The sequence below is a fragment of the Elephas maximus genome, chromosome 3 (assembly GCF_024166365.1).
Source record: "Elephas maximus indicus isolate mEleMax1 chromosome 3, mEleMax1 primary haplotype, whole genome shotgun sequence".
NCBI lineage: Eukaryota > Metazoa > Chordata > Mammalia > Proboscidea > Elephantidae > Elephas > Elephas maximus.
In genome coordinates, this window is record NC_064821.1 from 153,211,713 (window position 1) to 153,228,556 (window position 16,844).

Genomic DNA, 16,844 nt, shown 5'->3' on the forward strand with positions numbered 1-16,844 from the left:
TTTTTTCTCCCTTTGCTAAACCTTCTCAGCATTTTCTGTCTTGCTATTCTTTAGCTTTTATCTGCTCCACCTTTCAGGTTAACAAAAACCAAACCAAATCCATTGCCGTTCAGTTGATTCCGACTCATAGCTATCCTATAGAGCTAAGCTAATAGTGGATGGAGAAAGGAGAGCCTAGAAGGGGAGGAGAGAGATGAACTGGTTTGTGGCTATCAGCCCCTGACTAATCCTAAGGATGAACACTATTGGAAAGGTGGATCCATTACTAAAGGGACAGATTTCACCTGCATACTGAGTGGTTTAGTCAGGAAAGGTGTGTGACAGGGTTGTATCCTTTCATCATACCTATTCAATCCATATGCTGAGCAAATAATCCAAGAAGCTGGACTATATGAAGAAGAATGGGGCATCAGGATTGGTGGAAGGCTCATTAACAACCCGAGTTATGCAGATGACACAACTTTGCTTGTTGAAAGTGAAGAGGACTTGAAGCATTTACTGCTGAAGATCAAAGACCACAGCCTTTGGTATGGATTACACCTCAATATAAAGAAAACAAAAATCCTCACAACTGGACCAATAAGCAACCTCATGATAAATGGAGAAAAGATTGATGTTGTCAAGGATTTCATTTTACTTGGATCCCACATACACAGCGTATTCTAGGATCAATCCAGGTCTTTTCAGGTACTTGCTATTTTAGTGACCACTGTAGCATATTTTGAAAATTCCTACTACTGTCTTGAGACTTACACGTAAACCTAAAACACATCATTTGGGGAATAATGTAACAGTACAACTATAGGGGGTGGCATGGGAGAAGGACAGGAAGCACTTTTGGAGCCTGGACCCTAATAAGTGAACACAGGTAAAAAGTAGTCCAGCCAACTTCTTCCAACATTTAATCTGTTTTAATTTGCCATATATTACAAAAATTGAATATTTATTTTACATAAAAGGAAATTCAAAAACAATAACAATTACCAAAAACTACTGAATCTCAGGCAAAGGGATTTACCACAAAAGTGCAGATTTACATGGTAAATCTGAGGGCCAAAACTACAAAATCTTACATTTTCTAATAAGTCATTACCAGAAGCAAAATTCGATTGTATACATGTTTCCAAATATGTGACAAAGATAAAATAACAAATGCTAGACTTCACTGTGAAGCTAACAAAAGAAACTAATTGGCCCATTATTTCACTGAGTGAAATACTTGAAGAATTTTCAAAATCCTTATAAGCTTTCATTTTTAGGTTTATCTGCAACACATATATGGATGAACATATCCACTCTAGCTCTATACTTTATATTTTAAAAATTGTACCATCTTTGTTAGAGATAATATGCAACATGCAGAAGGCATTCGTAACTGTTTTTCTCAGAAGTAATGTATTATACAAGTCAAACGCAAAACTTAAATATGAATTAAATTTCATGGGAAGCGATCTGGATTCAGTATTTTGGCTTGCATATTCTGTTAATGTTTTAGTGCTGACGATATCGTCCATATCAAAAAAAGTTGAAGAGAATGCAGTCCATTACTAAAGGTACTTAGATAGTTCCCAGCAGATGTAGAAATGATGGACAAGAAACAGGAAGAAACCAATTAAATAGGACTGTGGTTTGTTCACTGCTTTCGCTTTCAGTGATCTGAAGAGAAGAAATAATTACATGCAGGGCCTTTTGCAACAGTTATTGGTTTATACTATTTTGTGTGCATAATGTCTTCATAATACAAACCAGGATGCAAAACAACTCCTTCCCTTCCCCACCAGCCTTTGTGTCGTCTCCAGAAAGAAATAAACAGAGATTCTAATGTAACGTGCAGTTGCTGAAAACAAAGTGGACCTACAGTTATGTTCTCATACCTCTGGTAGGGAGTGAGGATCAGTTCTAGACACCGCGGGGATGGGTAAAGTAGAACTCTCAGTCTGGCATAAGTATAGGCTATCTGGCTTTTCCCCAAACAAACACATTCTCAATTTCACTGCAAGTCCTTTAGCACAAATACATTCTGTTACTACACAAGCGCTAGTCAAAGTAATTTATAGAGTGGGTGAGTGAAGGAAAACAGAATATCTTATGTGAGTAGGCCCATGCTAAGAGATGTAAACTTGGAAAGAAAATCTTATTGAAAACAGGAAAATAAAACTATAAATTCATAGAAAAACTGTTTGAGCATTTTAATGGTTTCTGAACCAATCAAGATTATGCAGTATTTTAATTAAACATACAAAATTTGAATCATGAAACACTTGAACAGAAACAAATATTTTCACCATCAAACAGTAACGTATGCACATAAATCACTGCAGCTCACCCCAGCACTCACAGCAGTGCTGTGCCACAGTGTGGGGACCCGAGGTCTCTATTTTTACCCTGTTAACATAAACATTTTTTAAGTGACAATGAAATATGGTGAAACCCAGGGGCGAAAGGTTAAGACTAAGGATGAAGGATGGAAATATAGTATCTATGTACCACACAGATGTATCCTGATGGAGTTAAGGAGAAAACACTGCAACTTAACCAGGAATGCTCATAACATGTAGGTTCTCAAACTGACACTGCGCATTCACTTTTATTTTTAAAGGCCATCATTAAGGGAACAGATCACTCAATGATTACAAGGAATAAATAAAAAAGAATGAATATCCTTAGCATTAACCTACTACCTACCGCAACTTTGGAAAAAAAAATACTGAACTATCAGAAACTAGCATGTTACGTTTTGTCTACATGTGGGGTGTGTTATGTTTGTGTTTGTGTGTAAATGAAATGAACCAATGCTCTTGCTAGCATAGGCCATAAACTTTTGCTCTGAATAACACACTTATTTTGTGAAAAAATGCACTATGTTCTTGGAAACAAATGCTAACTAAAGTATCATAATGATAATTTAACAAGTTTCACTTTCTTCATTTAAAATTCTCTTAAATGAAATAAAGACATGCTCCAGAAATGCAGTAAAGGTGGTTTTAACATCAAATTTTTGTATGTCAAGCGGTAGTCTCTAGAGTTTTTTTAATCAGTGATACAGCCTTTCAAAAGCTACCTAAACACTTATTAAATTTTCAATAAGATAAAAAAATTTTTAAAAAAAGGACAAAATTTATAAATTAACTATGGCATCAGAATAACAGTTGCACCAGTAACTATATCCTAGTGTGTGGGAAGCAGTTTACAATATTCATGAGTGATCCTGCTAATAACCTGCTTCCTGAAACTTAGAGAGGTGGTAAGGAAGACTTAGCCAATGATTTTTGCAATTGAACGTAGTCATGGAGTTCTAGTTTGTCAGGTGAATGACAGCAAATTTGAATTTCGTGTTTTGAAAACTCTTCCTTATAGGCCAAAACCAAAACTGTTGCAGCTGAGTCGATTCCGACTCATGGCAACCCTACAGGACAGAGTAGAATTGCCCCATAGGGTTTCCAAGGAGTGGCTGGTGGATTTGAACTGCCCACCTTTTGGTTTAGAGCTGAGCTCTTAACCACTGCACCACCAGGGCTCCTTCCTTATAGGAGAAGGTGGGATTTTTTCTCACATGTAATGGTTAATTATTGTTAAAAAAAAAAAAAAATTAAACACCTCACCATGTATCACATTCACATCCAAAACTTAAGAGAATGCTATCCAACGTTGGAACCAGAACACATGACAATTCTATTGTGAAACAAACAGGAACAATAAAACGACCATCAACTCATGAAAAAAAATGGAAACACAAAAAAACCCTGGATATAGTCAAAATCTGTTTTCTGAAGTCCTGGAAGAAAGTTTCATCAGTTATGCCTGGGTCCCTGAGAACTTGAATGTTCTGACTAAAGGCAAGTTTTGGTAAGGATTAAAATTTTAAACTGGTTTCCTCCCATTCAGAATAAATATTCAGGTGTTAGGCTGCTTTTGGTGTTCTATATTCTTTACAGCTAATATTATTCAAATTTTAATTTGATGTGAACGAACAATTCTTTTCTCTGAACTTCAGTATGGGAAGTACGGCAGGTGAAGGAAGCTACATTTTGCCATAACTTAAATGTTCACTTTCATCCTTCAGGAACAAAGTAAAAATAATATATTCACCATGCACCACGATTCCATGCTTATAGTACGCTTTAAAAGAAAAACAAAAACAAAAAAACAAACCTATTGCCTTCCACTGGATTAAAACTCACAGCAACCCTATAGGACAGAGTAGAACTGCCCTCCGAGGGTTTCCAAGGCTGCAAATATTTACAGAAGCAGATTGCCACATCTTTCTTCCAAGGAGCAGCTAGTGGGTTTGAACCGCTGACCTTTCTGTTAGCAGCTGAGCACTTAACCACTGAGCCACCAGGGCTCCTCAGTACTCTACCCATAGTGTTTTCCAGTTTTGTTGAGGTGCAACTAACAGGTTGCTTCATAGTTACATCCAAAAATGAGGTGGCATCATAACGTCTAGATCCACAAGAGAAAAACACATTAAAAATGTGCATTTTCCAAAAATGAGTCGGTCCATTTTATTCATTTTACAATAGGCATGATAATAAAAGGCCAAACACAACACTGTTTAGGAAAGGGAGCAAAATGTATTCCAGAAGAGTTAGACAAAGGCATGAGATAAATTTCAGCGTTAAATGGATCTAATTCTTTGTGAGCTTTGAGAACTCATCTTAGCTACTGAATAGAGGCTGAGTGTTTTACATTATAATCATATCTAGAGATCATGCGGATGGAGGAAAAAGAAGTATTGTGCTTTAACTCTTATTAAATGTCCACAAAGTGTTTTAAAATCAATTAAAAAAAATCCAAACCTGTATCTCTGCCCTCCGTCTGAGTCGGTGTAAGTAACTAAGGATTGTACCCGTACGACAGTGCAACAACTAGGGAAGAGAGGCAAACGATGGGCCATCTTCTCAGGAGGAAAGCCCCGGATAGTTCTGGGCAGGGAATACAAGGCCTTTGCTAACCAGATGTGACCAGCTGCAGGGTAGAAAAGCATTTTGGAGCTGACCGCACAGCAACATGAGAATCACAAGCAGCCAAAACCAAGGACGTCTGCAAGTATGTTCTTAAAGAAATGCATATGTTCTCTGTACCTTAAGAAAATTATTCTCACAGATGTTCAATCCAAGATTCTACAATAGAAAATATTTATATGTTTTATATTTAATACAAAAAATTTTAGCAAATAAAAAAGGCTTTGATGATAGACGAGAAGAAATTTTAGAGAATACATTAATTTTCAGGATGCCCCCAAGGTTAAGTCTCCTAAGTACCCTGCTCTTGTTCTATGCAAAGGCCAAAGGCAAGAATTTTCTCAGGGATCATTACTGTTGTTAAGAGAAAACCAGATTAAGAAAAAGTCAAGCAAGCTGGGAAAGGAAGCAAAAATTATGCCAAGAAGGAATTCTGCCAAACACAATGCACCCTGCCTTAAAAAAAAAAAAAAATTAAGAACATTAATCAAAGGCAGCAACGAGTATGTATCACAGAAATTTAATATGGATGTTTTTATGATCTTGGTCATAAATATCAGAATAGGAAGTCAGTTATAACAAGTGTGCAAATAAGTAATGCATTAGGGGAGGGAGAGGAAAAGAACACCCATACAACCTTCAGTGCAAAAACTGCAAGGTAGGGGTTCAATAATTTCATGTCCCCCATTCCACCCTTGACCTGTCCTTCTTGCAACACCTCAATTAGTTAATGATCAGCTATTCACAAAACTTCAGTTCAGTGGTAACACTTTTTACCTGTTTAATTTAGGCCTAGACACTGAGTTGCTTTAGTAAGACATTTGGTTATGGTTAGTCATACACGTTTCATCTTACAATTTGGAAAATTTTACTTCTCATTTAAACCTCTGGAGGTATATTTTAAAAAATGATTTTGAGACATAGGGTCTCTTCTTTCCAGGTCAACATTTATCTAAGCATGTCTGCAAACGTTCTGTTACAGGGAGTGGAAGAGTGTTGAGCAATTTCTCCTCGACAATCAGACAGCTCCGTTTCAAGGACTGACAGCCTTCCAGCTCAGGAGGAAGTGTTTCCAGGTAGTTACCAATGAGCTCCAGATGAATAAGGTTCGACAGCTCACCCACGTGAGGGGACAAACTCATGAGGCTGTTTTTCCCCAACAGTAAACACTGCAGCTTTTTGCACTGAAACAGTCCATCGGGTAGCATCTCAATCTGGAAAGGGAAAAAAAGACGCCAGTAAAACTGGTTTTTGATGCTCTATGATAACACATTTATTTATACCTCTATGTCATTCTGAAAACACTTCTGGAGGTTTAAAAATCAGCCACTGAAAACCCCACGTAGCATAGCTCTACTCTGACACAAATGGAGTCGCCATGATTTGGAGTTGCCTACCAACGAAGATGAATTTGAAGTAAATGAAAACCAGAAAGGAACAAAAACAAAGGCAGGCGTATCACCTGGAGCCAGGATTGAGGTCAGCACAAAAGTGTGCACCATGAACTTCTAAAACTTTGCTTCAGATTGGGCAACAAATTTGGCTCTACACATTCTAACCAGCAATTTTTTTTTTTTATTAACTTTTATTGAGCTTCAAGTGAACGTTTACAAATCAAGTCACATATAAGTTTATATACACCTTACTCCGTACTCCCACTTGCTCTCCCCCTAATGAGTCAGCCCTTCCAGTCTCTCCTTTCGTGACAATTTTGTCAGCTCCCAACTCTCTCTATCCTCCCATCCCCCCTCCAGACAGGAGATGCCAACACAGTCTCAAGTGACCACTTGATATAATTAGCTCACTCTTCATCAGCATCTCTCACCTACCCACTGTCCAGTCCCTTTCATGTCTGATGAGTTGTCTTCGGGGATGGTTCCTGTCCTGTGCCAACAGAAGGTTTGGGGACCATGACCGCCGGGATTCCTCTAGTCTCAGTCAGACCATTAAGTCTGGTCTTTTTATGAGAATTTGGGGTCTGCATTCCACTGATCTCCTGCTCCCTCAGGGGTTCTCTGTTGTGCTCCCTGTCAGGGCAGTCATCCGTTGTGGCCGGGCACCAACTAGTTCTTCTGGTCTCAGGATGATGTAGGTCTCTGGTTCATGTGGCCCTTTCTGTCTCTTGGGCTCTTAGTTGTCGTGTGACCTTGGTGTTCTTCATTCTCCTTTGCTCCAGGTGGGTTGGGACCAATTGATGCATCTTAGATGGCCGCTTGTTAGCATTTAAGACCCCAGACGCCACATTTCAAAGTGGGATGCATAATGTTTTCATAATAGAATTATTTTGCCAATTGACTTAGAAGTCCCCTTAAACCATGGTCCCCAAACCCCCACCCTTGCTCCCCTGACCTTTGAAGCATTCATTTAATCCCGGAAACTTCTTTGCTTTTGGTCCAGTCCAATTGAGCTGACCTTCCATGTATTGAGTATTGTCCTTCCCTTCACCTAAAGCAGTTCTTATCTACTAACTAATCAGTAAAAAACCCTCTCCCACCCTCCCTCCCTCCTCCCCTCGTAACCACAAAAGTATGTGTTCTTCTCAGTTTATACTATTTCTCAAGATCTTATAATAGTGGTCTTATACAATATTTGTCCTTTTGCCTCTGACTAATTTCGCTCAGCATAATGCCTTCCAGGTTCCTCCATGTTATGAAATGTTTCACAGATTCGTCACTGTTCTTTATCGATGCATAGTATTCCATTGTGTGAACATACCACAATTTATTTAACCATTCATCCGTTGATGGACACCTTGGTTGCTTCCAGCTTTTTGCTATTGTAAACAGAGCTGCAATAAACATGGGTGTGCATATATTCTAACCAGCAATTCTTAAAGAAAACTCAATCAGTTACATCCTCATGGTCCCTAAAATAAAAAACAAATCTGTAACTCAGAAGACTCCCAATTGTTCCTGAGTTCTAGATTAGAAATAAATTGCTCTCAAGGGTCCTCATAAACAGTTTACTATGTAATGCAATGAGCAACATCCTCAAAAACATCGTGAAAATTGACACGAACAGGCATTTCTTACAGTGTTTCTCAGTACAGACTGATAACTCTCAGAAAAAAAACGACAGATCTGCAGAGGTAGGGACAAGATACGATGATACATAAACACACATTCCACTCCCCTATACACGCACATGTGCATCTGAGTATTCTCTTCTTGTTCTCTGGCAGGTTCAATTAAATAATTCATTTTACAAGGAAATAATTTTAAGTATGATAAATAGCCTGCAATGATACCAACCCTTAGAGCTGCTCATCTGAATTGCATCCGTATATGATGGGTAGGTTGGATGTTCAGTGTAGACGTGAAAGGTTTACTGGGAAAATTCTCCAGAAAAGGCGGAGCCTGAACAATCCCTGAGCCTGAACAATCCACTGAGAGGTGAGTCTGTGCTGGGCAAAGCTGGACTGCACGCTTCATGGCCATGATCCCTGAGAGAGGCATCCCACACTATAGTGTTCTACATCTTTATAGACAGGGGTGCAGGGACAGCTATGCAACCACGAAACAGCGGAGGTTCCTTGGTTCAGGAAGGGGCCTTGTTAGTAACAGGGATGAAAGGAGGACTCGGAGCTCAGCCTTTTCTTCCAATGGGCTGTTGAAGCCCTGGGAGACAGCTTCCAGGGCCATGCAGATCTGTCTTTCCTCAAAAAAGAATTAAAATGATCCCCCAAAATGATCAAATTGCATTAAAAAAGCTCAGGCTCCCATTCTTTATGTAAACTAAAAATGACCAAATTGCATTAAAAGTTGCTCATTATGTTGGAAATCTCCCTCTCCTCCATCACCCCACACACAGTGTGACATCTTTGAAAATAAATGTAATGATTCCTACTGCTAAGACCAGCATTCAATATAGATGATCATTGTGCGCCAAAATATTAGGTATAAGCAAAGGAAAAATATTTACCCTTTTATCTAGTTCCCTTCTCAAGAATGGACTGCAAAACCATGTATATGTAGACTTGAATATTGAGAAGTGAGGCAGAATGTAGGCTCCTTCTAAAGCAGCCCATTCTGGGCAGAGACTTCGGCAGCTCAGAGGTAGGGTCAATGATGTTCAAATAGAGAAAAAAAAAATGAGACTTGTGCAATGTCTCAAGGTTGACACTGCCTGGTGGTGCCTAAGCAACAACTTAGGGCACACTAGCTGAAAGGAGGAAAGAGTTGGCTCATTTGTATTCGGTTAATGTGTGCCCAGCACCTCCTTTAATGTTAAAAGGCTCCAAGTTAGTGGTGGGAATAAAGTGCTCTCAAGGCAGATGGGCCTGCAAGAACCTTTGTCTTGCACAGTTTCTCAACCTTGGCACCGTTGATATTTTGCACCAGATGATTCTTGTGGGGTGTTGTCCTGTGCATTTTAGGATATTCAGCAGCAACCCTGGCCTTCACCCACTAGATGCTGGTGGCACCACTCCTCCAGTTGTGACGAGCAAAAAATGTCTCCAAGCATTGCGAAATGTCCCCTGGGGGGAAAACTGCCCTCACGTGAGAAGCACTGGTCTAATGTGAGAAACATTAAACAATTACACAAAACATTAGTCTATAATAGGTACTTTCTACCACCTGTTTGTCAATTTGTTGTACTGTGGTGGCTTGCACATTGTTAAGATGCTGAAAGCTATGCCACTGGTATTTCAAATACCAGCAGAGTCACCCAGGGTGGACAGGTTTCAGTAGAGCTTCCAGACTGAGACAGACTAGGAAGTAAGGCCTGGAGATCTACCTCTAAAAATTAGCCAATGAAAACCTTATGGGTCACAATGGAATACTGTCTGACTCACTTGCTTTGGACATGTCATCAGGAGTGATCAACTGCTACAGGAGGACATCATGTAAAGTAGAGGGACAATGATCGTATGGGAGATTCTCAGTGAGATGGATTGGTACAACAGCCATAATGATGGGCTCAAACATGCTGACAATGGGCCAGGACTGGCCACATTTCTTTTTGTTATACAGAACGTCTCCATGAGTCAGAGTCGACTCGATGGCAGCTAACAAGAATGGTGCTATGAGAAAGAGTGCCCTAACCTGCACTCCATAAGGGATCCCACATCTCCCTTCTTTAATCGACTTCCAGATTCCCAGCAAGTATTATGCTTAAGCGGTCTGACTTCCTAGTGAATACATACCCTGAAGCCAATTCCTGTCACCCTCCTTCTGTATGGCTATTAGCACTACCTCGTTCTCACCAAACTCCTTTCAAATCTCTAAACTTGTGATTTTAGTGACTTCTCAACCCTGGATAGAAGAGAGGGGATTTCAGCAGGCAATCAATAAGAGAGAGCCTCTGGGGCTAGCGCATCAACGTCGCTCCTTTGAAGTAAATCAAAGGCTGTGGTTAGTAGCAATTAGCGGTAACACTTCCAATGTGCCAGACATCCGTCTCGGGCTTTCTGTCTGTCAGCCGACAGCTCTTGGCACAGGACCTCAGTTCACCTATACTAATTCAATTTTTCCTAAGGAAGCTGGGAAGCTCCAAAAGAGATTTAAGACATTCCATCAATTTAGCAATTTTATCCTGAAAAATCTACTTACAACTTTAAAAATTGTTTACCTCAAAGCTTATAAGAATACCACACACATTTTGTCTGGGCCAGTACATTTTACAAAAATGTTTAGAAAGCATTTATTTATACCCAATTCGTTCAGAATGCCCTTCCTTAGACTGTACAATATATGAGCCAGAGAAACAATATCCCAAATGGACCACTAATTTCTTATCAGAAATCAAAAGAAATGTTTACAGACCAATTAAAAAAAAAACAAACCCGTTGTTGTCAAGTAAATTCCGACTCATAGTAACCCTATAGGACCTAACAGAACTGCCCCATGGGGTTTTCAAGGAGTGTCTGGTGGATTTAAACTGCCAACTCTTAGCTAGCAGCCATACTCTTAACTACTGTACCACCAGAGCTCCACAGAACAATTGGGAGATAAGAAACTTCCTAATCAGAGTGCTTGGAGCCCTGGTGCTGTACTGGTTAAGGGCTTGGCTGCTAACAAAAAAGTTGGCAGTTCAAATCCACCAGTTGCTCCTTGCAGACTCTATGGGGTAGTCCTACTCTGTCCTATCAGGTCACTATGAGTCCGAACTGACTTGATGTGAACCTAACAACAACAGAGCGCTTGCTGTATTAGTTCCCTAGAGCTGCTGAAATAAAGTACCACAAATTGGGTGTCTTTTTTTAAGAACAGACATTTATTTTCTCACAGTTCTAGAGGCTGGGAGACCAAACTCGGGTGTATGTAGGCTGTGTTGATTCCTTCTGAGGGCTCTTAGGGAGAATCTGTTCCATGCCTCTCTCCTAGCTTCTGGTAGGCCCAGGAGTTCATTGGTTTGCAGCTGCAGCATCACATGGTATTCCTTCCTCTGTGTCTCTTCCTTTTTTATAGGACATCACTCATATTGGATTAGATCCACCCTACTGCACTATGACCTCATGCTAACCTAAATGATAACATCTTCAAAGACCATCTTTCCAAATAAGATCACATTTACAGGTACCAGGGGTTAGGACTTCAACATATCTTCTTGGGGGATATAATTCAATCCATAACAGTTACTATGAAAAAAATAATGGCTACATTATAACTCTGTATCCTAGAATTTCCTGGCAATCAACTGTTTTCAGTAAAACAGATTGGAGGCCCCAGAACCAGGGTGGTTCTCTTTTTATATCTATGGCAGACATTGATAATTAAATGACCCACTGTTTCTCAGAAGTTGGGACCTCAATTGAGAATCCTTCTCAATACCAGGTTTCCTTATTTTTTGGCCACTGACACATGCTATCCCAAGATACGCTAAATAAATCCATAATATCCAATTATTTCAAAAAACAAAGCTGAATAGTTCCATTTCTAAGTAGTGATGACAAAAACAGCAGCAAACATTGTCACATAAATGATCTTCAGAAGGAATTTCTACATTATTCACCTCTGGCTATAAGTCTTGGAATTAATAAAAGGAATGTGTTGAACACAAGAATGTGGAAGTTGGACCTAGATATAAATTGGAGTGGTTCATAAGACTTGGGCCAACCCAAATCCATTGCTGTTGTTGATTCTGACTCATAGTGACCTTATAGGACAAAGCAGAACTACCCGACAGGGTTTTCAAGGCTATAATCTTTAAGGGAGCTGACTGCCACATCTTTCTCCTGAGGACTCGCTGGTGGGTTTAAACTGTTGACCGACCTTTCAGTTAGCGGCCGAGTGCTTAACCACTGCACCATCAGGGATCCTTATGTATATCCATTAAAAAAAAAAAAAAAACCCATACCTGTTGCCATTGAGTCGATTCCAACTCATAGCGACCCTACAGAACAGAGCAGAACTGCCCCATAGGGTTTCCAAGGAGTGGCTGGTAGATTCGAACTGCCGATCTTTTGGTTAGCAGCTATAGCTTGCCATAGTTCTTAACTACTATGCCACCAGGGCTCCATGTATATTCATAGTGACCAAAATATTCATATTAGTCAACTAGATAAACCTCTAGACCGATGGTTTTCAAAGTGTGGCTATTAGACCAGCAGCATCAGCTTTACCTGGGAACTTTTTAGAAATGCAAACTCTCAGGCCTCATATCTGACCTACTGAATCAGAAATCCTGGGAGTAAGGCCCAGCAATCAGCAAAAGCTTTTAACAAGCACTTCTGGTAATTCTGGTACACACTAAAGTTTAAAAACCACTGCTAGTCTAGATCAATCCTAAAGTAGTTTTAAAACCTTAAATTCTTTAAGACCTGAAGATTTTTTATTTATCTCAGAATGGGCTCCATCCTTTTACGTGTGATAAAGGCTCAGGATTTTAAAAACCAGCATGAATGTGCTCTCATTTCCCAATTCTCTGGTATTTCTCCAATAATCTGTGTCTGGTGGTTAATATGTTTATTAGTCAACACCATGCCCACAGCTATATTTAGCATGAATATAAATTACAAGAAGTCTAAGGGGTAACACACATTTTGGATGGGGTAGAAGAAAAGAGCAGCACTCATTTTCAGCCAGAACAGTTGTACTTTTGGCAGACCTGATTTCTTTTTTATTTAATCTTTATTGTACTTTAGATCAAGATTTATGGAACAAACTAGCTTCCCGTTAAACAGTTAGTACACATATTGTTTTATGACATTGGTTAACAACACCACAACATGTCAACACTCTCCCTTCTCGACCTTGGGTTCCCTATTACCAGCTTTCCTGTCCCCTCCTGCCTTCCAGTCTTTGCCCGTGGGCTGGTGTGCTCCTTTAGTTTCATTTTGTTTTATGGGACTATCTAATCTTTGACTGAAGGGTGAACCTCAGGAGTGTCTTCATTACTGAGCTAAAAGGGTGCCTGGGGGCCATACTCTAGGGATTTTTCCTGTCTCTATCAGACCTGTAAGTCTGGTCTTTTTTTATGAGTTAGAATTTTGCTTTGTCCAGGATCCTCTATTGTGATCCCTGTCAGAGCAGTCAGTGGTGGTAGCCGGGCACCATCTAGTTATATTGGACTAAGTCTGGTGGAGACCGTGGTAGCTGTGGTCCATTAGTCCTCCGGACTAATCTTTCCCTTGTGTCTTTAGTTTTCTTCATTCTCCCTTGCTCCCAAAGGTGTGAGACCAGCGGAGTATCTTAGGTGGCCACTTATAGACTTTTAAGACCCCAGACGCTACTCACCAAAGTAGAATGTAGAACATTTTCTTTACAAACTATGTTATGCCAATTGAGCTAGATGTTCCCCGAGACTATGGTCCCCACTGCCCTCAGCCCAGTAATTTGGTCCCTCAGGGAGTTTGGATATGTCTATGGCGCTTCCATGACCTTGGCAGACCTGATTTCTGACAGTGTTTTTTCTTCTTCTCAAATGGACATTACCCTTACCCTATGTCTTGCCTTTTAGATCAGCATGGATTTTCGCTTTTTTCCTCTCCTTTTGCATCATTTTCACCTAGCAAACTACTCATTTATTTTGTTTTTTCTTGTTTCAGTGAAGTTAAGTTTTCCTTAACTTGGCTTCACTGTTGCAAATTATGGTTCAAGCGTGGATGCTTCAAAAAAGCTTCTAGAAGCCCTAGTATTGCATTATAGAACCAGGCCTTTCATTTTAAATTGTCTTTCCAGGCATGCATGTAGATTTCAAGTCTTTCTTACCACAATGCAAAAAAGATCTGTGAATAATTCATGATCATGGCATTTTAAATAAAAAAACTTATTCTCCTACAATAGATTTGAAAAGCTGAAGAGTTTTACCGATGTTCCTAAGTATTTAAGACCTTTCCAAAATAAAAAAGTAAGCTCTATCACAATTGGTTTCAAGTTAAAACACTAATTTAATTTGTTTAAAATATTTTAACTTGATGCTTATGTAGAACATGGGGGAAGAGAATAAAAAGAACTAACATTTGTTGGGCAACTACTATGTGCCAAATGCTTTAAATATTTTTTTAAAAACTCTTTATGACAATTTACTTGGGAGTTAGATTAAAAGCTGATGGTCAGCGTTTTTTGTCCATTACCATATGTCTAGTTGAGTGGGAGCTGGGCCAGCCTCAGAGGACCTCAGTATGGCTTAAAGTCCATTTCCCCACTACATTACACACTGCAAGCGCAGCAGATGCTCAAGAGGCTGGCTGAATGAAGGAAAGAATGCATTTACTTACGTTGTTGTTGGTCACAGCAAAGTACTGCAAATTACTCAGATACTGGATTTCTTCGGGAATGAAGGTCAGGTGGTTATAGCTTAGATCCAAATAATATAGTTTGGTGCATAGGAAAAGCTGCAGGGGAAGATTCTCAATATTATTATGGTCCAAAGAGAGCTGCTCTAGGTTAGATAATGCCCCAATCTGGGCAGGAATATAAGCAATGTTATTGTGCCACAACTTTAAGCAGGAAAGATTCTGGAGATGCTGAAAGCTAATGATCTCCTCCACAGTTTTCAGGTTATTTTCTTTTAGGTCTAACTCATGCAAATTGTTCAGGCTGAAAATGGAGTGTGGAATGCGTTCCAGGTCACAGCTGATCAGCTCTAGGCTTTTCAGATTGACCATCTTTTTCAAGTTGTTCAACACAACCAGTTTGCTTCCCTCATTATCTAGGGACAACTTCTGCAGTGAGGGCAGGAGGTCTGTCACAACTTGTGGGATCCGGGAGAGGCTGCTCTTCAAATAGAGAGTCCTCAGGTTTTTTAAGTCCTGAAAACCCTCCATCTGCACGGTGCTCAAGTGTTCAGGTAGGACACAGCCTGACAGATAAAGTTCCCTGAGATTCTTCAGGTGAAATACCCAGCGTGGAATTTTTCCCATCTCAGTAAATTTCAGGCGTAGGATTTTTAAATTCTCCTCTAGAAAGGCCAGTGCAGGATGGTCTACCACCAGAGAGGAGTGGTACACATGAAGCTCCTTGAGGTTGACCAGCTGAGAGACTGTGGAGGGCAGCTTGACCTCAGGGATAAGCTCCAGGCTTAGCACTTCTATTTCAGTGAGCTCAAAGACATTGTCTGGAAGACCGTTGAGCATGAAAAGACGCAGTTCTACCTTGTCCTGGGAATTTCTCACAAGCTTACTTTTCAGTTTCTCAACCGTCCATTCATTGTTGAGGTTGATCTGTTTTAGTTTGTTCTCACTGACCTCCGACAGGAATATGGAGAAGCGTTTGGAATAAAGAGGATCATACTGATCAGCCAAATGAAGGATGAAGGCAAAGTCATTCTTAACGTCAGGGATATCACTGTAGTTGCTTTTTTCTCTTAATGCCTCAAAGGAATATTGTTTCAGGGAACTCCTCAGCATCCACCACAAGCTGTATGAGGAGGTAAGACCGTAAAGTATTACCAAAATGACATAAAATGAAGCCAGGACTTTAAATATTTCTGCCAAGGAGTAGACACACTGGTAGCGCTTATATCCTGTAAAAGCCTGCACATCGATGGAACAGTCAATTTCAAGAGTGATATAGCTTAAAAAATATGGAACATAAGTTATGATGATGGCAAACAAAATGACCTTGACTATTATCTGCTTCAAATACACCCTATAAATGATATCCTTCTGTTCCACGTGCATGCGGAACCTTTTCACTTTTTCAAAGATGGCTTTGGCCTGTTCCCCCTCCTTCTTGTCTAGGACACTGGAGGTTGGGCTTTCAATGCCAGCTGACTCCAAGCCCGGCTGTGGGTAGGGCAGTGACTGCTTGTTGGAATCAACATCGGCTGAACACCCTGAGGACGAAAGCAAAACCTTGGACTTGGAGAATGTCAGCGGCCTGACGGACTGCTCGGCCACCGTTTCCGATAGGGCGCGGGTAGTCCATGGAGAATCAAAGCACTTGTGAAGGATGGCCACAAAATGCTCAAGCCTGGAACTGGTACTGGGATAGTGAAGCCAAAAGTTGCTGCAGGCTGCAAAGATGAGTGTGTGCAAGAGCACCAGGTAAGGGAAGAACTTGGCGAACCAATGGAGCTGTTTCTCGTAACAGACGGCATCGATGTAGGAGTACTGCTGCCGGTGAAGGTCATTCTGGATCCTGAGGGGGAGCGGGAGCGGGGCTGCACGGTCAGAGGACATGTTCATACTGGCTCTCAGGATGTCCCAAGGCACGGCGCAGTGATTGTCGAATTCCACCTTACATGGAAGACAGCAAAGAACTCTGCTCTGCGTGAGCTGGAGCGCTCCAGCCAGCACAGCCACCAGCAGCATGATCAGGGTGATGTAATACCAGAAGACATCCCACCATGGTTTTAAGATGTGATAAGATGACTGGGCGTCTGCTAAACATTTTAGCTCTGTTAGTGTAATCATGACGTTTGCTTGTAGAAGTACAGAAACTGGAAGAGGAAAACAAAAGAAAAATCACTGAAGCAAATGCTCCAAAGAAACAT

The 16,844-nt window shown here is 40.4% G+C and overlaps 1 protein-coding gene across 1 annotated transcript in view; it reads right to left on the reverse strand.

Moving 5' to 3' along the window:
• Positions 1-899: 899 nt before the first annotated feature.
• The window catches only part of LRRC8B (leucine rich repeat containing 8 VRAC subunit B), an 87,668-nt gene continuing 71,723 nt past the window's right edge, over positions 900-16,844 (reverse strand). The window contains exons 3-4 of the mRNA XM_049879850.1: positions 14,626-16,790; positions 900-6,178 (exon numbers count right to left, since the gene is read on the reverse strand). Coding sequence (XP_049735807.1) covers positions 5,906-6,178; positions 14,626-16,764 — 2,412 coding nt within the window. The 5' untranslated portion in view covers positions 16,765-16,790 and the 3' untranslated portion in view covers positions 900-5,905. The remainder of the gene's footprint in view (positions 6,179-14,625; positions 16,791-16,844) is intronic.